The 15,445-nt window shown below is 51.8% G+C and overlaps 1 protein-coding gene and 1 long non-coding RNA gene across 2 annotated transcripts in view; one reads left to right on the top strand and one right to left on the bottom strand.

Annotated features, from left to right (window-relative positions):
• The first annotated feature begins 3,360 nt into the window (after nt 1-3,360).
• Nucleotides 3,361-4,035, top strand: LOC119955582. The gene is made up of 3 exons (XR_005458499.1): nt 3,361-3,428; nt 3,854-3,949; nt 4,010-4,035. It is a non-coding gene; the product is annotated as an uncharacterized LOC119955582 (long non-coding RNA).
• Nucleotides 4,036-4,240: 205 nt separating this feature from the next.
• LOC119955917 (serine/threonine-protein kinase A-Raf-like) overlaps nt 4,241-15,445 on the bottom strand; it is a 123,648-nt gene continuing 112,443 nt past the window's right edge. Inside the window, exons 12-13 of the mRNA XM_038782575.1 lie at nt 7,811-7,945; nt 4,241-5,561 (exon numbers count right to left, since the gene is read on the bottom strand). Of these exons, the coding sequence (XP_038638503.1) occupies nt 5,421-5,561; nt 7,811-7,945 (276 nt within the window). The 3' untranslated portion in view covers nt 4,241-5,420. The remainder of the gene's footprint in view (nt 5,562-7,810; nt 7,946-15,445) is intronic.

Genomic DNA, 15,445 nt, shown 5'->3' with positions numbered 1-15,445 from the left:
GTGCCGAGTGTCAACTATTTTGTGATTCAAACTCAAAGGGATCCGAGTGTCCTCGAACATCAACATTTCCCAATTCTCTCACCATTTCAGGGTTCAAAATATTGGCCCCCATCTCCCATGTTCTTGCCCAATCACTTAACATCTCTTTATTGATTGCCAGAGGGAAGGTGCATATTAGGTTTCCTCTGGGTGCTCCGGTTTCCTCACACAGTCCAAAGTTGTGCAGGTTAGGTGGATTGGCCATGCTAAAATGCCCCTTGGAGCCCAGGTTAGATTCCGAGGGTAAAGTGGGGGAGTTGGCCGTTCAGAGGGCAGTGCAGACTCGATGGCCTCTTTCTGCTTGGTTTCAGATTGCTACCTGGGATGGCCAACTGTGGCATCTCCTGCGCTGGGCTTGTGGATGTGCCCAGCCTCTCCAATGATTAACCATGGAGGTGATTACATGTTCTCCCAGTGTCTGCATGGGTTTCCTCCAGATGCTCCTGTTCTTCCCACAGTCCAAAGATGTGCAGGGATAGGGCGACGGAGTGGGCCTGATTTGGAAGGATCGGTGCAGACATGGTGGGTTGAATGGCTCCTTGTGGACTGTAGGGAGTCTATGGAGTGTTGTTTGCTGCTGTCATTCCCATTGCCCAGCAGTGCTGAGCCACCAAAGGCGGGGATGATACTCATCTCCTCCTGTCGACAGTCCCTTGCTTTCAGGCCGTTGAGATGACCTTACACTCTCCGAGCTTGCTAACCTAATATGCACCTTCCCTCTGCCGACTGACCCACCATTGGTGTCCGTGCATTGAGCTTCTGCGGGCCGTAAACTCTGGAACTCTCTCCCTAAACCTCTTACCCCACACCCCTCTTCCTTTTGAGAATCTCCTTTAAACTTACCTCTTTAACTCGGGTTTGCACTCACCTCCCAGATGTCTCCTCAGAACGCTTGGTGTCATAATCTGTATTTTATTAGTGTGCCTGTGAGGCATCTTGGGATGTCCTACTGTTACAGTGCTGTATCAAAGCAATTAAGTTAGGGACTTTGAGGTTAGATGTTTCTTCATACATATGTAGCTGCCAGAGAACGCTGCGTATGTGGGAGGGCCATCCTTGTCCCAACCCTGCCTCCATCAGAAGAGAAGTTGTGTGGTCACAAACCAGTGAAAGCAGGTAGTGAAGTACTCAGATTGTAAGGAAGGTATGTCTGCCCAGGTGGCAGTGAATCTATGAGCATTGGAATAGGAAAGGTATCTTCAGTCTAACCCCTGTCCTGGGAGTGTTTGATGGGGACAGTGAACAGGGAGCTTTACTCTGTATCTAACCCCGTGCTGTACCTGTCCTGGGAGTGTTTGATGGGGACAGTGTAGGGGGAGCTTTACTCTGTATCTAACCCCGTGCTGTACCTGTCCTGGGAGTGTTTGATGGGGACAGTGTAGAGGGAGATTTACTCTGTATCTAACCCCGTGCTGTACCTGTCCTGGAATTGTTTGATGGGGAGAGTGTAGTAGGAGCTTTACTCTGTATCTAACCCCGTGCTGTGCCTGTCCTGGGAGTGTTTGATGGGGAGAGTGTAGTAGGAGCTTTACTCTGTATCTAACCCCGTGCTGTACTGTCCTGGGGGTGTTTGATGGGGAGAGCGTAGTCGGAGCTTTACTCTGGATCTAACTCCGTGCTGTACCTGTGGGGGTGTTTGTTCTTGACAGTCGATGCTTGAAGTGTTATTTAAGCAGAATAACAGGATGAATGGAAAATGAAGCGGACAGCACCAAGCATCCTACTGACACAGCTCCCACCGGCCAATCTGCTTCCAATTGGGATGGGAGGAGATGGGGGCGGCACAGTGGTCAGCACCGCTGCCTCAGCGCCAGGGACCCGGTTCAATTCCAGTTTTAGGTGACTGTCTGTGTGGAGTTTGTACGTTCTCCCCGTGTCTGCGTGGATTTCCTCTGGGTGTTCTAGTTTCCTTCCGCAGCCCAAAGATGTGCATGTTAGGTAGGATTGCACAGATAGGACGGATGAGGTGGGTGAAGTTAGGGTACTGTATCAGAGGGCCGGTGCAGACTCGATGGGCCGAATGGACTCCTCTGCACTCTAGGGAATCTGTGGATTCTATGGACTGGTGCAGACATTCAGGAATACTGTGTAGGTTCAACAATTCAGTTTAAAATAAGTCTTTAATTCCAGCAAATTAGGAATGAGTAACCTGGTAACCAAACCAAAAATAAAAACCCATAAGAATTGTCCGTGATTGCTCCAAGAAAAACACACCTGATGTGTGTGTGTGTGGGGGGGGGGGGGGGGGGGGGGGGGGGGAGGTGAGGGGGTAGGGTGTGTTTACAGTCTTTGACTGTGGGTGGGTGAGGTCTACAATCTCTGACTGTGGGGGCGGGGAAGGGGTAAGCTCTACATCTTCGAAATGTGGGGGGGAAGTGAGGACTGCAGTCTCCGAATATCGGAGGGGGGGGGAAGAAGAGGTCTACAGTCTCTGACTGTGGGGGTGGGGGTGAGGTCTACAGTCTCTGACTGTGCGGACGGGGTGGTGGGGGGGGGGGGAGGTCTACAGTCTCCGAATGTGGGGAAGGTGAAATTTATAGTCTCTGACTGTGGGGGGTGTCTATAGTCTCTGACTGTGGGGGGTGTCTATAGTCTCTGACTGTGAGGTGAGGTCTATAGTCTCTGACTGTGGGGTGAGGTCTATAGTCTCTGACTGTGGGAGTGTCTATAGTCTGACTGTGGGGGGTGTCTATAGTCTCTGACTGTGAGGGGTGTCTATAGTCTCTGACTGTGGGGGGTGTGTATAGTCTCTGACTGTGGGGGGTGTCTATAGTCTCTGACTGTGAGGGGTGTCTATAGTCTCTGACTGTGGGGGGTGTCTATAGTCTCTGACTGTGGGGTGAGGACTATAGTCTCTGACTGTGGGGTGAGGTCTATAGTCTCTGACTGTGGGGTGAGGTCTATAGTCTCTGACTGTGGGGTGAGGTCTATAGTCTCTGACTGTGGGGTGAGGTCTATAGTCTCTGACTGTGTGGGGGTGTCTATAGTCTCTGACTGTGGGGGGTGTCTATAGTCTCTGACTGTGAGGGGTGTCTATAGTCTCTGACTGTGGGGTGAGGTCTATAGTCTCTGACTGTGGGGTGAGGTCTATAGTCTCTGACTGTGGGGTGAGGTCTATAGTCTCTGACTGTGGGGGGTCTATAGTCTGACTGTGGGGGTGTCTATAGTCTCTGACTGTGGGGTGAGGTCTATAGACTCTGACTGTGGGGTGAGGTCTATAGTCTCTGACTGTGGGGTGAGGTCTATAGTCTCTGACTGTGGGGTGAGGTCTATAGTCTCTGACTGTGGGGGGTGTCTATAGTCTCTGACTGTAGGTGTGAGTTCGGTCTATAGTCTCTGACTGTGGTTGTGAGTTAGGTCTATAGTCTCTGACTGTGGGTGTGACTTAGGTCTATACTCTCTGACTGTGGGGGGTGTCTTTAGTCTCTGACTGTGGGTGTGGGTCTATAGCCTCTGACTGTGGAGGTGGTGAGATTTATAGTCTGTGACTGGGGGCGGGGGGGGTTAGGTCTGCAGTTTCTGTGGGGTGGGGGGAAGTGAGGTCTACAGTCTTTCACTGTGAGGGGGTGAGGTCTACTATAGTCTCGAATGTCGGGGTGAAATCTAGTCTCGGACTCTGGGGGGGGGGAGGGGGTCATGAGGTCTATAATCTGACTGTCGAGGCGATGAGGCCTACAGTCTCTGACCGTATGGGGAGTCTACAGTCTCCAACTGTATGGGGGGTAACCCCCCCCGCCCCCAGTCACAGACTATAAATCTCACCTTCTCCACAGACTGTGGGATGTGGGGGGGGGGGGGGGGGGGGGGGGGGGAGGTCTATAGTCTCGGACTGTGGGTGTGAGTTAGGTCTATAGTCTCTGACTGTGGGTGTGAGTTAGATCTATAGTCTCTGACTGTGGGTGTGAGTTAGGTCTATAGTCTCTGTGGGTGTGAGTTAGATCTATAGTCTCTGACTGTGGGTGTGAGTTAGGTCTATAGTCTCTGACTGTGGGTGTGAGTTAGGTCTATAGTCTCTGACTGTGGGTGTGAGTTAGGTCTATAGTCTCTGACCGTGGGTGTGAGTTAGGTCTATAGTCTCTGACTGTGGGTGTGAGTTAGGTCTATAGTCTCTGACCGTGGGTGTGAGTTAGGTCTATAGTCTCTGACTGTGGGTGTGAGTTAGGTCTATAGTCTCTGACCGTGGGTGTGAGTTAGGTCTATAGTCTCTGACTGTGGGTGTGAGTTAGGTCTATAGTCTCTGACCGTGGGTGTGAGTTAGGTCTATAGTCTCTGACTGTGGGTGTGAGTTAGGTCTATAGTCTATGACTGTGGGGTGGGGCGTGAGGTCTATAGTCTCCCACTGTACGGGGAGTGAATACTAGTCTCCTACTGTGGGGTGCGGGGGTGGTTTCGTCTACAATCTCAAACTGTGGAGGGGATGGTGAGGTCTACAGTCTGCAATGATTGGGGGGGGGGGGAGGTCCACATTCTGTACCAGTGGGATGGGTGGAAGGGGTGAGGTCTACCGTTGCAACAGTTGGGGAAGGGGGGGGGTGGTGAGGTTTACAGTCTGAAACAGTGCGGGAGTGATTATTGTCTATAGTCTGTAACAGTGGAGGGGGAGAAGAGGTCTACAGTGGGTAAGAGGTCCCTAGTCTCTGACTGCATTGGGGGCTGGGGTGGGGGGTGTAAATCAAGGTCCCCAGTAGAATCCAGCACTGTGAACGAACAGAGCACAGGAGTTTGGCAGAGGTCTATTTTTGGGGTAACCATGCTCACCAGCTTTCACTCTGGGCTACCTGGGCCCTGAATTCTGGAGTTATCAAGGTTAAACCAACTGCGTTCCCAGGAGAGCCTGGGAGTAACCTTGGCCCACCGATTTAAGGAGGGGTCAGGCGGGGTGGGGGAAACACGGATCCTTTCAATGAAGAACCTCTGGCCCCAGGCTCAAAAGCAAACCCCCAAGGCACAGGATCATCCACCGCTCCTGAAGCCCAAACGGTGTCCCTGTCCTCATCCTGCCCCCCCTCCCTCCCCCACCGCCCTTCACACCACATCTCCAGCACCGGGGTTTTTAAAAGTTCCCAGCCCAGTAGAGGTACCTGACAAAGCTGGGAGACTGAAGTCCCTCAGGAAGAGATCGCTGCTGCTTTGCTGGGTCGAAGAATATGTGAAGGAAATAAAAATAATCTATAAAGATCGCTCGAGGCCTCCGTTAGGCGGTCGGGCACGAAACGATAATGTCCCGCTTCCTAGAGTCAACGTCACTGATCAGAAAATTTACACGAGTGAGTTTCGAAGGCGGCGCTTTCTCCAGCGAAAGACGTTCTTCTTCTGTGAGGCAGTTCCTGCACCCCCTCCCTCCCTGTCTCCGGCTGGAGGGGTGGGGGGCAGCTCGCTTCTTATGAAGGCATGAGGCGCGATGTGGTCAGAAGAAAGGGGTTGATGTCCTCGGCCTGCACAGCCCGGTGCATCGAGGGCTCCGAGGCGCTCCGCTCAATCTTTGGGAGGGCGTGCTGCAGCATCTCGATGGAAGCCAGAATCTACAAGGATGAGGTAAAATGATTGGGGCTCACTTTTCATTCACAAACAGATCAGCAGCAAAAGACGCAAACTACAAATGTCCCTTTTAACTCAGGACCTGTACATAACCTTGGTTAGACCACACTTGGAATACTGTGCAGAGTTCCTGACTCCCTATCCTACTTGAATACTGTGCACAGTTCCTAATTCTCTGTCCCACTTGGAATACTGTGTGCAGTTCCAGATTCCCTATCCCACCTGGAATACGGAGCACAGTTCCTGCCCCCTATCCCACTTGGAATACTGTGCTCAGTTCCTTTCTCCGCATTCCACTTCGAATAATATGCACAGTAACCTCCTCCACCCCCTGCAACCCTCCCTATCTCTGGACCCTCCCCTAACTCCTATAACCATCCCTGTTTCTGTATCAAGACCAGGTAAGGACAGCAAATTTCCCTCCCCGAAATGGACATTACTGAACCAGATGGGTTTTTACATCATAGAACCCCTATAGTGCAGAAGGAAGCCATTCGGCCCATCGAGTTTGCATCGACCCTCTGAAAGAGTACTTCACCCAAGCTCACTCCCCCACCCTATCCCATTAACTACTTAATCTAACCTACACATCTTTTTGGATACTAAGAAGCATGTCCAATCCACCTTACCTGCACATTGTTGGACTCTGGGAGGGAACTCCCGGAGCTCCCGGAGGAAACCCACGCAGACAATGAAATGAAATGAAAATCGCTTATTGTCACGAGTAGGCTTCAATGAAGTTACTATGAAAAGCCCCTAGTCGCCACATTCCGGCGCCTGTCCGGGGAGGCTGGTACGGGAATCGAACCGTGCTGCTGGCCTGCTTGGTCTGCTTTATAAGCCAGCGATTTAGCCTTGTGAGCTAAACCAGCCCCTGTGAGCTAAACCAGACAAGGGGAGAATGTCCAAACTCCACCCAGTGACCCACGGCCGGAATTGAACCCGGGTCCCTGGCGCTGTAAGGCAGCGTGCTAACCACTGTGCCATCATGCCGCCCCTAAGTTACTGCTTATTAGATGTTGATGTAATCAATGTTATCCCACTGCACATAGGTTGAAAGAGCTCTTAGTAAACAAAGCTCTTATAAAACCAAGCTTTTTCTTGCGTTTTGGGGGCTTAAAAGGAAGCAGAAAGTGGCTGAGATGCTTGTTAATTAAGAATCTATCTAACTTGGCCTTAGCACTTCATGACCCAGCCTCCATTGTTCTTTTAGGAAGAGAATTCCATCGACGAACATCCCTCCGAATTAAAAAAAAATGCCACCTGTCTTCAATGAAAGAGACCCCTCATTTTTAAACTGTGTCCCCACGTACTTTCCCACAAGGGGAAACATCTTTTCAGCATCCACCTTAAACCCCAGTAGGATCTTCTGTGTTTCAATAAGTCCACCAACTCATTCTTCTAAACTCCAAGGTGGATCTAGGCCACCCTTTCCTCATAGACAACCGCTTCATCCAGGAATCAGTTGAGTGAACCTTCTCTGCATTGCTTCTAATGTCCTTTCTTAAATAAGCAGACCAGAATTGTGCACACGGCTCTAGAGGTGGCATCACAAACACCCTGTACAAATGCAGCAAAGCTTCCCTACCTCCATTCCCTTTGCAATCAATTCCCATTGCCTTCTGAATCATTTTCTGTACCTGCATACTAGCGTTTTGTGATTCATGTACCCCATCCCTCTGGATTTCAGAGTTCTGCATTCTCTATCATTTAAATAATGTCCATTTTTCCTGCCAAAGTGGACAAGTCACATTTTCCTGCATGATGCGCTGTCTACATTTTTGCCCACTCACTTACCTATCTTTGCTGTCTCCTTATGTCCTCTTCACAACTTATTCTCCGACATATCTTTCCGTCATCAGCAAGTTGCGCAACCATACGTTTGATCCCTTCACCCAACTCATTGATATAGATTGTAAATCAATCGATGATAGTTTCACGGTGACCGTGACTGAGAGGAACTTTACCGATTGCCGCAAGAAATTAAAAAATTCATCTAGTCCACTAACGTCCTGTGAGTGGAGGGAAATCTGCCATCCTTACCCTTGTCTGGCCTACTCGGAACTTCAGATGTCTCTTAAATCCTGTCTAAAATGGCTGAGCAAACCACACAGGTCAAGGGCAATTAGGGATGGGCAGCAAATGCTGGCCTTTGCCCAGCGAGGCCCACATCCCAACAAAAAATAACTCTTCAAAAAAATTCTGTGTCTGCAGGGGAGGAGTGAGCAATTACCTGGATAAACAGAGGCCGTTCATCGTGTTTCACTTTTATACAGTCCACAATCAGTCGTTTCATTGCCTTCGGACAGTTGTTGTACACCTTACCGAGGTCAGGGGTGAGATATCCACGGCCCACCATGAAGATGATCTGGGATAGAGGCATCGAGTTAGTACCCATTTGTCACTTATTTCTGCCACTGGCTTTATCAGCACCGCGTCCACCACCTTCGACATTCACTCCCTCCACCCACTGACGTACAGAAGCAGCAGTGGGTGCCATTGTCTAGTGTAAGGGTCCTTTCTGTTTATTCCCTGATTTCTCATTTCTTTTATTTTTCAGTTATTATTTTTGATCCATGGATGATTAATGGACATGTGTGTTCAGGGTTAATGGACATGTCATCGAATCACAGAAACTCTACAGTGCCAAAGGAGGCCTTCGGTCCATCAAGTCTGCACCACCCCTCTGAAAGAGCACCCTACCGAGGCCCATTCCCCCGCCCTATCCCCTGCAACCCCGTAACCCCATCCCTGGACACTAAGGGCAATTTAGCATGGCAAATCCACCGAACCTACACATCTTTGGACTGTGGGAGGAAACCGGAGCACCTGGAGGAAACCCACGCAGACGTTGGGAGAGCGTGCAGACTCCACACAGTTGTATCTCTAAGGCAAGCAGCAGAATTCAGAGGTTAGTGGAGAGAATATTACTTCCTGCTGGTTTGAACAGAAGGCCTCAGGCATGTTGGCACCAAAGGGAGAGGGATGGGGCTGGGACTCAGTTTCATTGATTGGCTAGGGGTGGCAAAGAATTGACGAAAAAAGGCTGTACTCTGACCGATAACTGGTGGTGATTTTGATCTTATCCCAGGGGAATGCTTTCCAGAGTCCTAAGAAACCATTACAGGCTTCAAACAAAGATCTGAACCTACATCAATCCAGAAAAGCTGTGAGTGCTGTGTTCTTGAAACTGTAGAGAACCTGAGTGAGTGAATCTCCAGGGAAGACCATCACAGGCTGTGGACAGAGACTTTAACTGGCAAGCACGCTGTGAAGGAAGGCGTGCTAAAAACCATTATATGAAACAAAAGACTCTTTTGCCTTTTGTTTATTATTTTTACCCCTTTCCACCCTCCGTGTTTGTCTGTCTTGTAAGTTTGTGTAAAGGGTGGGGGGGGGGGCAAGTTAAATTGGGGAGTTAGGAATTAGTTAATAGTTAACTAGTTGTATTTGCAGCATATTTCATTATAGTTCTTGTTATAATAAACAGTATTTGAACTTAGAAACCTGGTGACTGTAATCATTGGGCAGTCAAGTGCCAAAGACTTTGGGTATTGTTGTAATAATTATTGGTTAATTCACATGTATTGCGACCCCGGGACAAGTGGAGCTGGAATTGACCGTGCACTTCTCCAGGGTGTTGTAACACAAGATTTAGTGCAAGGTTACTGCGACAGCACCTTTCAAACCAACGAACAATACGGTCTGGAAAAAGGGCAGCAGACACATGGGAACACCAACGCCTGGAGGTGCCCCTCCGCGTCACGTCATCCTGACTTGGAAATAAATCAGCTGATCCTTCACTGTCGCTGGGTCAAAATCCTTGAACTCCCTCCCTGAAAGCACGGTGGGTGTTCCTACACCACACAGGGACTGCAGCGGCTCAAGGTGGCGGCTCACCCACCGCCTTCCCAAGGGGCAATTAGGGATTGGGCAATTAGCACTGGGCCTGTCCAGTGAGGCCCACATTCCATGAATGACTTAAAAAAACCTCCTGGGCTCCTAGTCCATTGCCTACTCTGCTCCTCAGGCATTTGGTCTTTCATTAGCTTCCTTCCCTGATCGCTGGACAGTCATCGATTTTTTCCCTGCGTCCCAGATCCATCGGATGACTATCTCCACTAGCTCAGGTCTGGCTCCTGTCTCTGAGTCAGAGGATCATGTGTTTGAGGGACCACTGCAGGTACATGAGCCCTATAATCCGGGCTACCCTCTCAAGAGACTGCATTCAGTTGGTAACACTATCTAGAGTTGAGTCAAAAAGGCTGAAGGTTCAAGTCTCACATCAGGTCCTAGGCAGGAAAACTGGCAACATATCAGTGCAGAAATGAGGAAGTGTCGCACTGTCAGATTTTCAGGGTTGAGGGACCATCGCACAGTCAGAGATTCAGTGCAGAGGGGGCGCCGCACTGTCAAAGATTCAGTGCTGAGGGAGCATCGCAGTCAGAGATTCAGTGCTGAGGGAGCGCCGTACTGCCTGTCAAGAGATTCTGTGCTGAGGGATCGCCACAATGTCTGTCACAGATGCAGCACTGAGGGAGTGCTGCTCTGTCACAAATACAGTGCGGGGCGTTAAGGTGGCGTATTGGTTAGCACTACTGCCTTACAACGCAGGGACCCAGATTTGACCCTGGTCCTGGGTCACTGTCAGTGTTGATTTTGCACATTCTCCCCGTGTCTGCGTGGGTTTTATACTTACAACTCAAAGATGTGCAGGATAGGTGAATTGGCCACACTAAAATACCCCTCAATTGGAAATATTTTTTTAAATGCAGTGCTGATGGTTTGCCGCACTGCGGGAGATTCAGTGCTGAGGGCGCGTCGCACTGTCAGAGCTTCAGTGCTGAGGGAGCGCCACGCTGTCAGACTTAGTGTTGAGGGAGCACCGCACTGTCAGAAATTCAGTGCTGAGGGTGCGCCGCACTGTCAGAGATTCAGTGCTGAGGGAGCACTGCACAGTCAGAAATTCAGTGCTGAGGGAGCGCCACGCTGTCAGAAATTCAGTGCTGAAGGAGCGCCGCACTGTCAGAGATTCACTGCTAAGCGAGCGCCGCGCTGTCAGAGATTCAGCACTGAGGGTGCGCCGCACTGTCAGAGATTCAGTGCTGAGGGAGCGCCGCACTGTCAGAGATTCAGTGCTGAGGGCGATCGCACTGTCAGAGATTCAGTGCTGAGGGACGCTGTACTATCAGAGATTCAGTGCTGAAGGAGAGTCGCACTGTCAGAGCTTCAGTGCTGAGGGTGCGCCGCACTGCGAAAGATTCAGTGCTGAGCGAGCGCCACGCTGTCAGACTTAGTGTTGAGGGAGCACCGCACTGTCTGAAATTCAGTGCTGAGGGAGCACCGCACTGTCTGAAATTCAGTGCTGAGGGTGCGCCGCACTGTCAGAGATTCAGTGCTGAGGGAGCACTGCACAGTCAGAAATTCAGTGCTGAGGGAGCGCCACGCTGTCAGAAATTCAGTGCTGAGGGAGCGCCACGCTGTCAGAGTTTCAGTACTGAAGGAGCGCCGCACAGTCAGAAATTCAGTGCTGAAGGAGCGCCGCACTGTCAGAGATTCAGTGCTGAGGGAGCGCCACACTGTCAGAAATTCAGTGCTGAGGGTGCGCCGCACTGTCAGAGATTCAGTGCTGAGGGAGCGCTGCACTGTCAAGAGATTCAGTGCTGAGGGAGCGTCGCACTGTCAGAGATTAAGTGCTGAGGGAGCGTCACACTGTCAGAGATTCCAGCGCTGAGGGAGCGCCGTGCTGTCAGAGATTCAGTGCTGAGAGTACACCACGTTGAGACAGTGCTGCTCAGTCTGTCTCAACGTGGCGTTCTCTCAGAACTGAATCTCTGACAGTGCAGTTCTGACAGCGCCGCACTGTCGGAGTTTCAGTGCTGAAGGAGCGCTGCACTGTCAAGAGATTCAGTACTGAGGGCGCGTCGGACTGTCAGAGATTCTGTGCTGAAGTAGCGCCGCACTGTCAGAGATTAATTGCTGAGGGAGTGCAGCACTGCCAGAGATTCTCTGCTGAGGGAATACAGCACTGCCAGAGATTCTCTGTTGAGGGAATACAGCACTGCCAGAGATTCAGTGCCAAGGGAGCGGCGCACTCTCAGAGATTCAGTGCTGAGGAAGTGTTGCACTGTCTGACGGTCAGTGCTGAAGGAGCGCTGCACTGTCAGAGATTCAGTGCTGAGGGTGCGCCGCGCTGTCAGAGATTCAGTGCTGAGGGAGCGTCGCACTGTCAAGAGATTCAGTGCTGAAGGAGCACCGTGCTGTCAGAGATTAGTGCTAGGGGAGCGTTGCACTGTCTGACGGTCAGTGCTGAAGGATCACCGCGCTGTCAGAGATTCAGTGCTGAGGGCGTGCCGCGCTGTCAGAGCTTCAGTGCTGAAGGAGCACCGCGCTGTCAGAGATTCAGTGCTGAAGGAGCGCTGTGCTGTCAGAGATTCAGTGCTGAAGGAGCACTGTGCTGTCAGAGATTCAGTGCTGAAGGAGCACCGCGCTGTCAGAGATTCAGTGCTGAGGGAGCGTTGCACTGTCTGACGGTCAGCGCTGAAGGAGCACTGTGCTGTCAGAGATTCAGTGCTGAAGGAGCGCTGTGCTGTCAGAGATTCAGTGCTGAAGGAGCACCGCGCTGTCAGAGATTCAGTGCTGAAGGAGCACTGTGCTGTCAGAGATTCAGTGCTGAAGGAGCACTGTGCTGTCAGAGATTCAGTGCTGAAGGAGCACTGTGCTGTCAGAGATTCAGTGCTGAAGGAGCACCGCGCTGTCAGAGATTCAGTGCTGAGGGAGCGTTGCACTGTCTGACGGTCAGCGCTGAAGGAGCACTGTGCTGTCAGAGATTCAGTGCTGAAGGAGCGCTGTGCTGTCAGAGATTCAGTGCTGAAGGAGCACCGCGCTGTCAGAGATTCAGTGCTGAAGGAGCGCTGCACTGTCTGTCAGAGATTACGCACATTAGCACAGTGGTTAGCACTGTTGCTTCACAGCACCAGGGTCCCAAGTTCGATTTCCAGTTTTGGGTGACTGTCTGCACGGAGTCTGCACGATAGACACATATAGAACAGTACAGCACAGAACAGGCCCTTCGGCCCTCGATGTTGTGCCGAGCAATGATCACCCAACTTAAACCCACGTAACCCGTATACCCGTAACCCAACAAACCCCCCATTAACCTTGCACTACGGGCAATTTAGCATGGCCAATCCACCTAACCCGATCTCCCTGTGTCTGCGTGGGTTTCCTCCGGGTGTTTCAGTTTCTTCCCACAAGTCCCGAAAAACATGCTGTTCGGTGTATTGGGCATTTTGAATTCTTCCTAAGTATACACGAACAGGCGCCGGAGTGTGGCGACATGGGGATTTTCACAGTATCTTCAGTACTTGTGAAAATACTAAAGATATTATTGTGCTGATGGAGCACTGCACTGTCTGCCACAGACTGAATGCTGAATTAGCGACACATTGTCTTCCAGACATTCAGTGCAGAGGGAACGTGGTATTGTCGGAGGTTCATTGCTGAGGCAGCGCCGCACTATCGGAAAGTCAGTGCTGAGGGACTGTTGCAAATCCGGAGGGCAAGAATTGATAGACCGCCCTGTCGGAGGGTCAGGATTTACGGAACACCGCACTGTTGGAGGGTCAGTTTTGAGGGAGCCCTGTGCCAGCAGAGATCATACTGAGGAATACCACGCTGCCCCGACCCTCTTCCCTGGTTAGCAGTGTTGCCAGGGTTCCAGGTTCGAGTCCCGGCTTGGGACACTGTCTGTGCGGAATCTGCACGTTCTCCCCGTGTCTGCGTAGGCTTCCTCCAGGTGCTCCGATCTCCTCCCACATCCCAAAAAACGTACTAGTCCGTGAATTGGACATTTTAAAATTTCCCGAACAGGTGCCGGAGTGTTGTGACTAGTGGATTTTCACAGTAACTTCATTGCAGAGTTAATGTAAGTCTGCTTGTGATAATTATAAAGATTATTATTATTCAGTGCTGATGAAGCCCTCCACTGTCTGCCAGATATTTATTGCTGAATTAGCAATGCACTGTCTTACAGAAATTCAGTACAGAGGCAGTGTGGTACTGTCAGAGGGTCAATGCTGAGGGAGTGCCTTTTCCCAGTTTCCCAGTCTGTCCCTGATCCTCTTCCTTCGTTCCCTATTAATCCCTGATCCTCTTACCCGTTTCCCAGTCTGTCCCTGATCCTCTTCCCAATTTCCCTGTCTGTTTCTGATCATAGAATTTACAATGCAGAAGGAGGCCATTCGGCCCATCGAGTCTGCACCGGCCCTTGCAAAAAGCACCCTACTCAAGCCCAACCCATCCCTATGACCCAGAAACCCCACCCAATTTTTGAACACTAAGGGCAATTTAGCGTAGCCAATCCACCTAACCCGCACATCTTTGGACTGTGGGAGGAAACCCACGCAGACGGGGACAACGTGCAGACTCCGCACAGTCACCTAAGCCGGTAATCAAACCTGGGACCCTGGAGGTGTGAAGCAACTGTGCTAACCAATGTGCTACCGAGCTGCCCTCTTCGCTACCGGGCTGCCCTCTTCGCTACCGGGCTGCCCTCTTCGCTACCGGGCTGCCCTCTTCGCTACCGGGCTGCCCTCTTCGCTACCGGGCTGCCCTCTTCGCTACCGGGCTGCCCTCTGTGCGACCGGGCTGCCCTCTGTGCGACCGGGCTGCCCTCTGTGCGACCGGGCTGCCCTCTGTGCGACCGGGCTGCCCTCTGTGCGACCGGGCTGCCCTCTGTGCGACCGGGCTGCCCTCTGTGCGACCGGGCTGCCCTCTGTGCTACCGGGCTGCCCTCTGTGCTACCGGGCTGCCCTCTGTGCTACCGGGCTGCCCTCTGTGCTACCGGGCTGCCCTCTGTGCTACCGGGCTGCCCTCTGTGCTACCGGGCTGCCCTCTGTGCTACCGGGCTGCCCTCTGTGCTACCGGGCTGCCCTCTGTGCTACCGGGCTGCCCTCTGTGCTACCGGGTTGCCCTCTGTGCTACCGGGCTGCCCTCTGTGCTACCGGGCTGCCCTCTGTGCTACCGAGCTGCCCTCTGTGCTACCGAGCTGCCCTCTGTGCTACCGAGCTGCCCTCTGTGCTACCGAGCTGCCCTCTGTGCTACCGAGCTGCCCTCTGTGCTACCGAGCTGCCCTCTGTGCTACCGAGCTGCCCTCTGTGCTACCGAGCTGCCCTCTGTGCTACCGAGCTGCCCTCTGTGCTACCGAGCTGCCCTCTGTGCTACCGAGCTGCCCTCTGTGCTACCGAGCTGCCCTCTGTGCTACCGAGCTGTCCTCTGTGCTACCGAGCTGCCCTCTGTGCTACCGAGCTGCCCTCTGTGCTACCGAGCTGCCCTCTGTGCTACCGAGCAGCACTCTTCCCTGGTTTCCTGTTTTTCCCCGATCCTCTTCCCCGGTTCCATCTGTCCCTGATCTTCTTCCCCGGTTCCTTATCCTCTTCCCAGTTTCCCTGATCCTCTTCCTTGGTTCACTGACTTTTTTCCCCCATTCCTTGCTTGTCCTAGAATCTCTTTCTGGTTCCATGGTCCACTTCCCTATCCGTCCCTGATACTCTCCCGTGTTTCCCCGTCCATCATTGACTCTCTTCTCCTCTTCCCTGTTCGTCACTGATCCTCTTCCCCATATCTATGCCCTCTTTCCCCACCACCCCGATTCTCTTCTTCATTATAATAATAATAATAATTACTGTCACAAGTAGGCTTATGCAATGAAGTTACTGTGAAACGCCCCTAGTCGCCGCATTCCGGCGCCTGTTCGGGTACACAGAGGGAGAATTCAGAATGTCCAAATTACCTAATAGCATATCTACTTGTGGGAGAAAACCGGAGCACCCGGAGGAAACCCACGCATATATATACGAGGATAACG

Source organism: Scyliorhinus canicula, chromosome 21 (genome assembly GCF_902713615.1).
Source record: "Scyliorhinus canicula chromosome 21, sScyCan1.1, whole genome shotgun sequence".
NCBI classification, from domain to species: Eukaryota; Metazoa; Chordata; class Chondrichthyes; order Carcharhiniformes; family Scyliorhinidae; genus Scyliorhinus; species Scyliorhinus canicula.
Note: the sequence above shows the minus strand (reverse complement) of the source record. Positions and strands in the feature narration are given on the sequence as shown.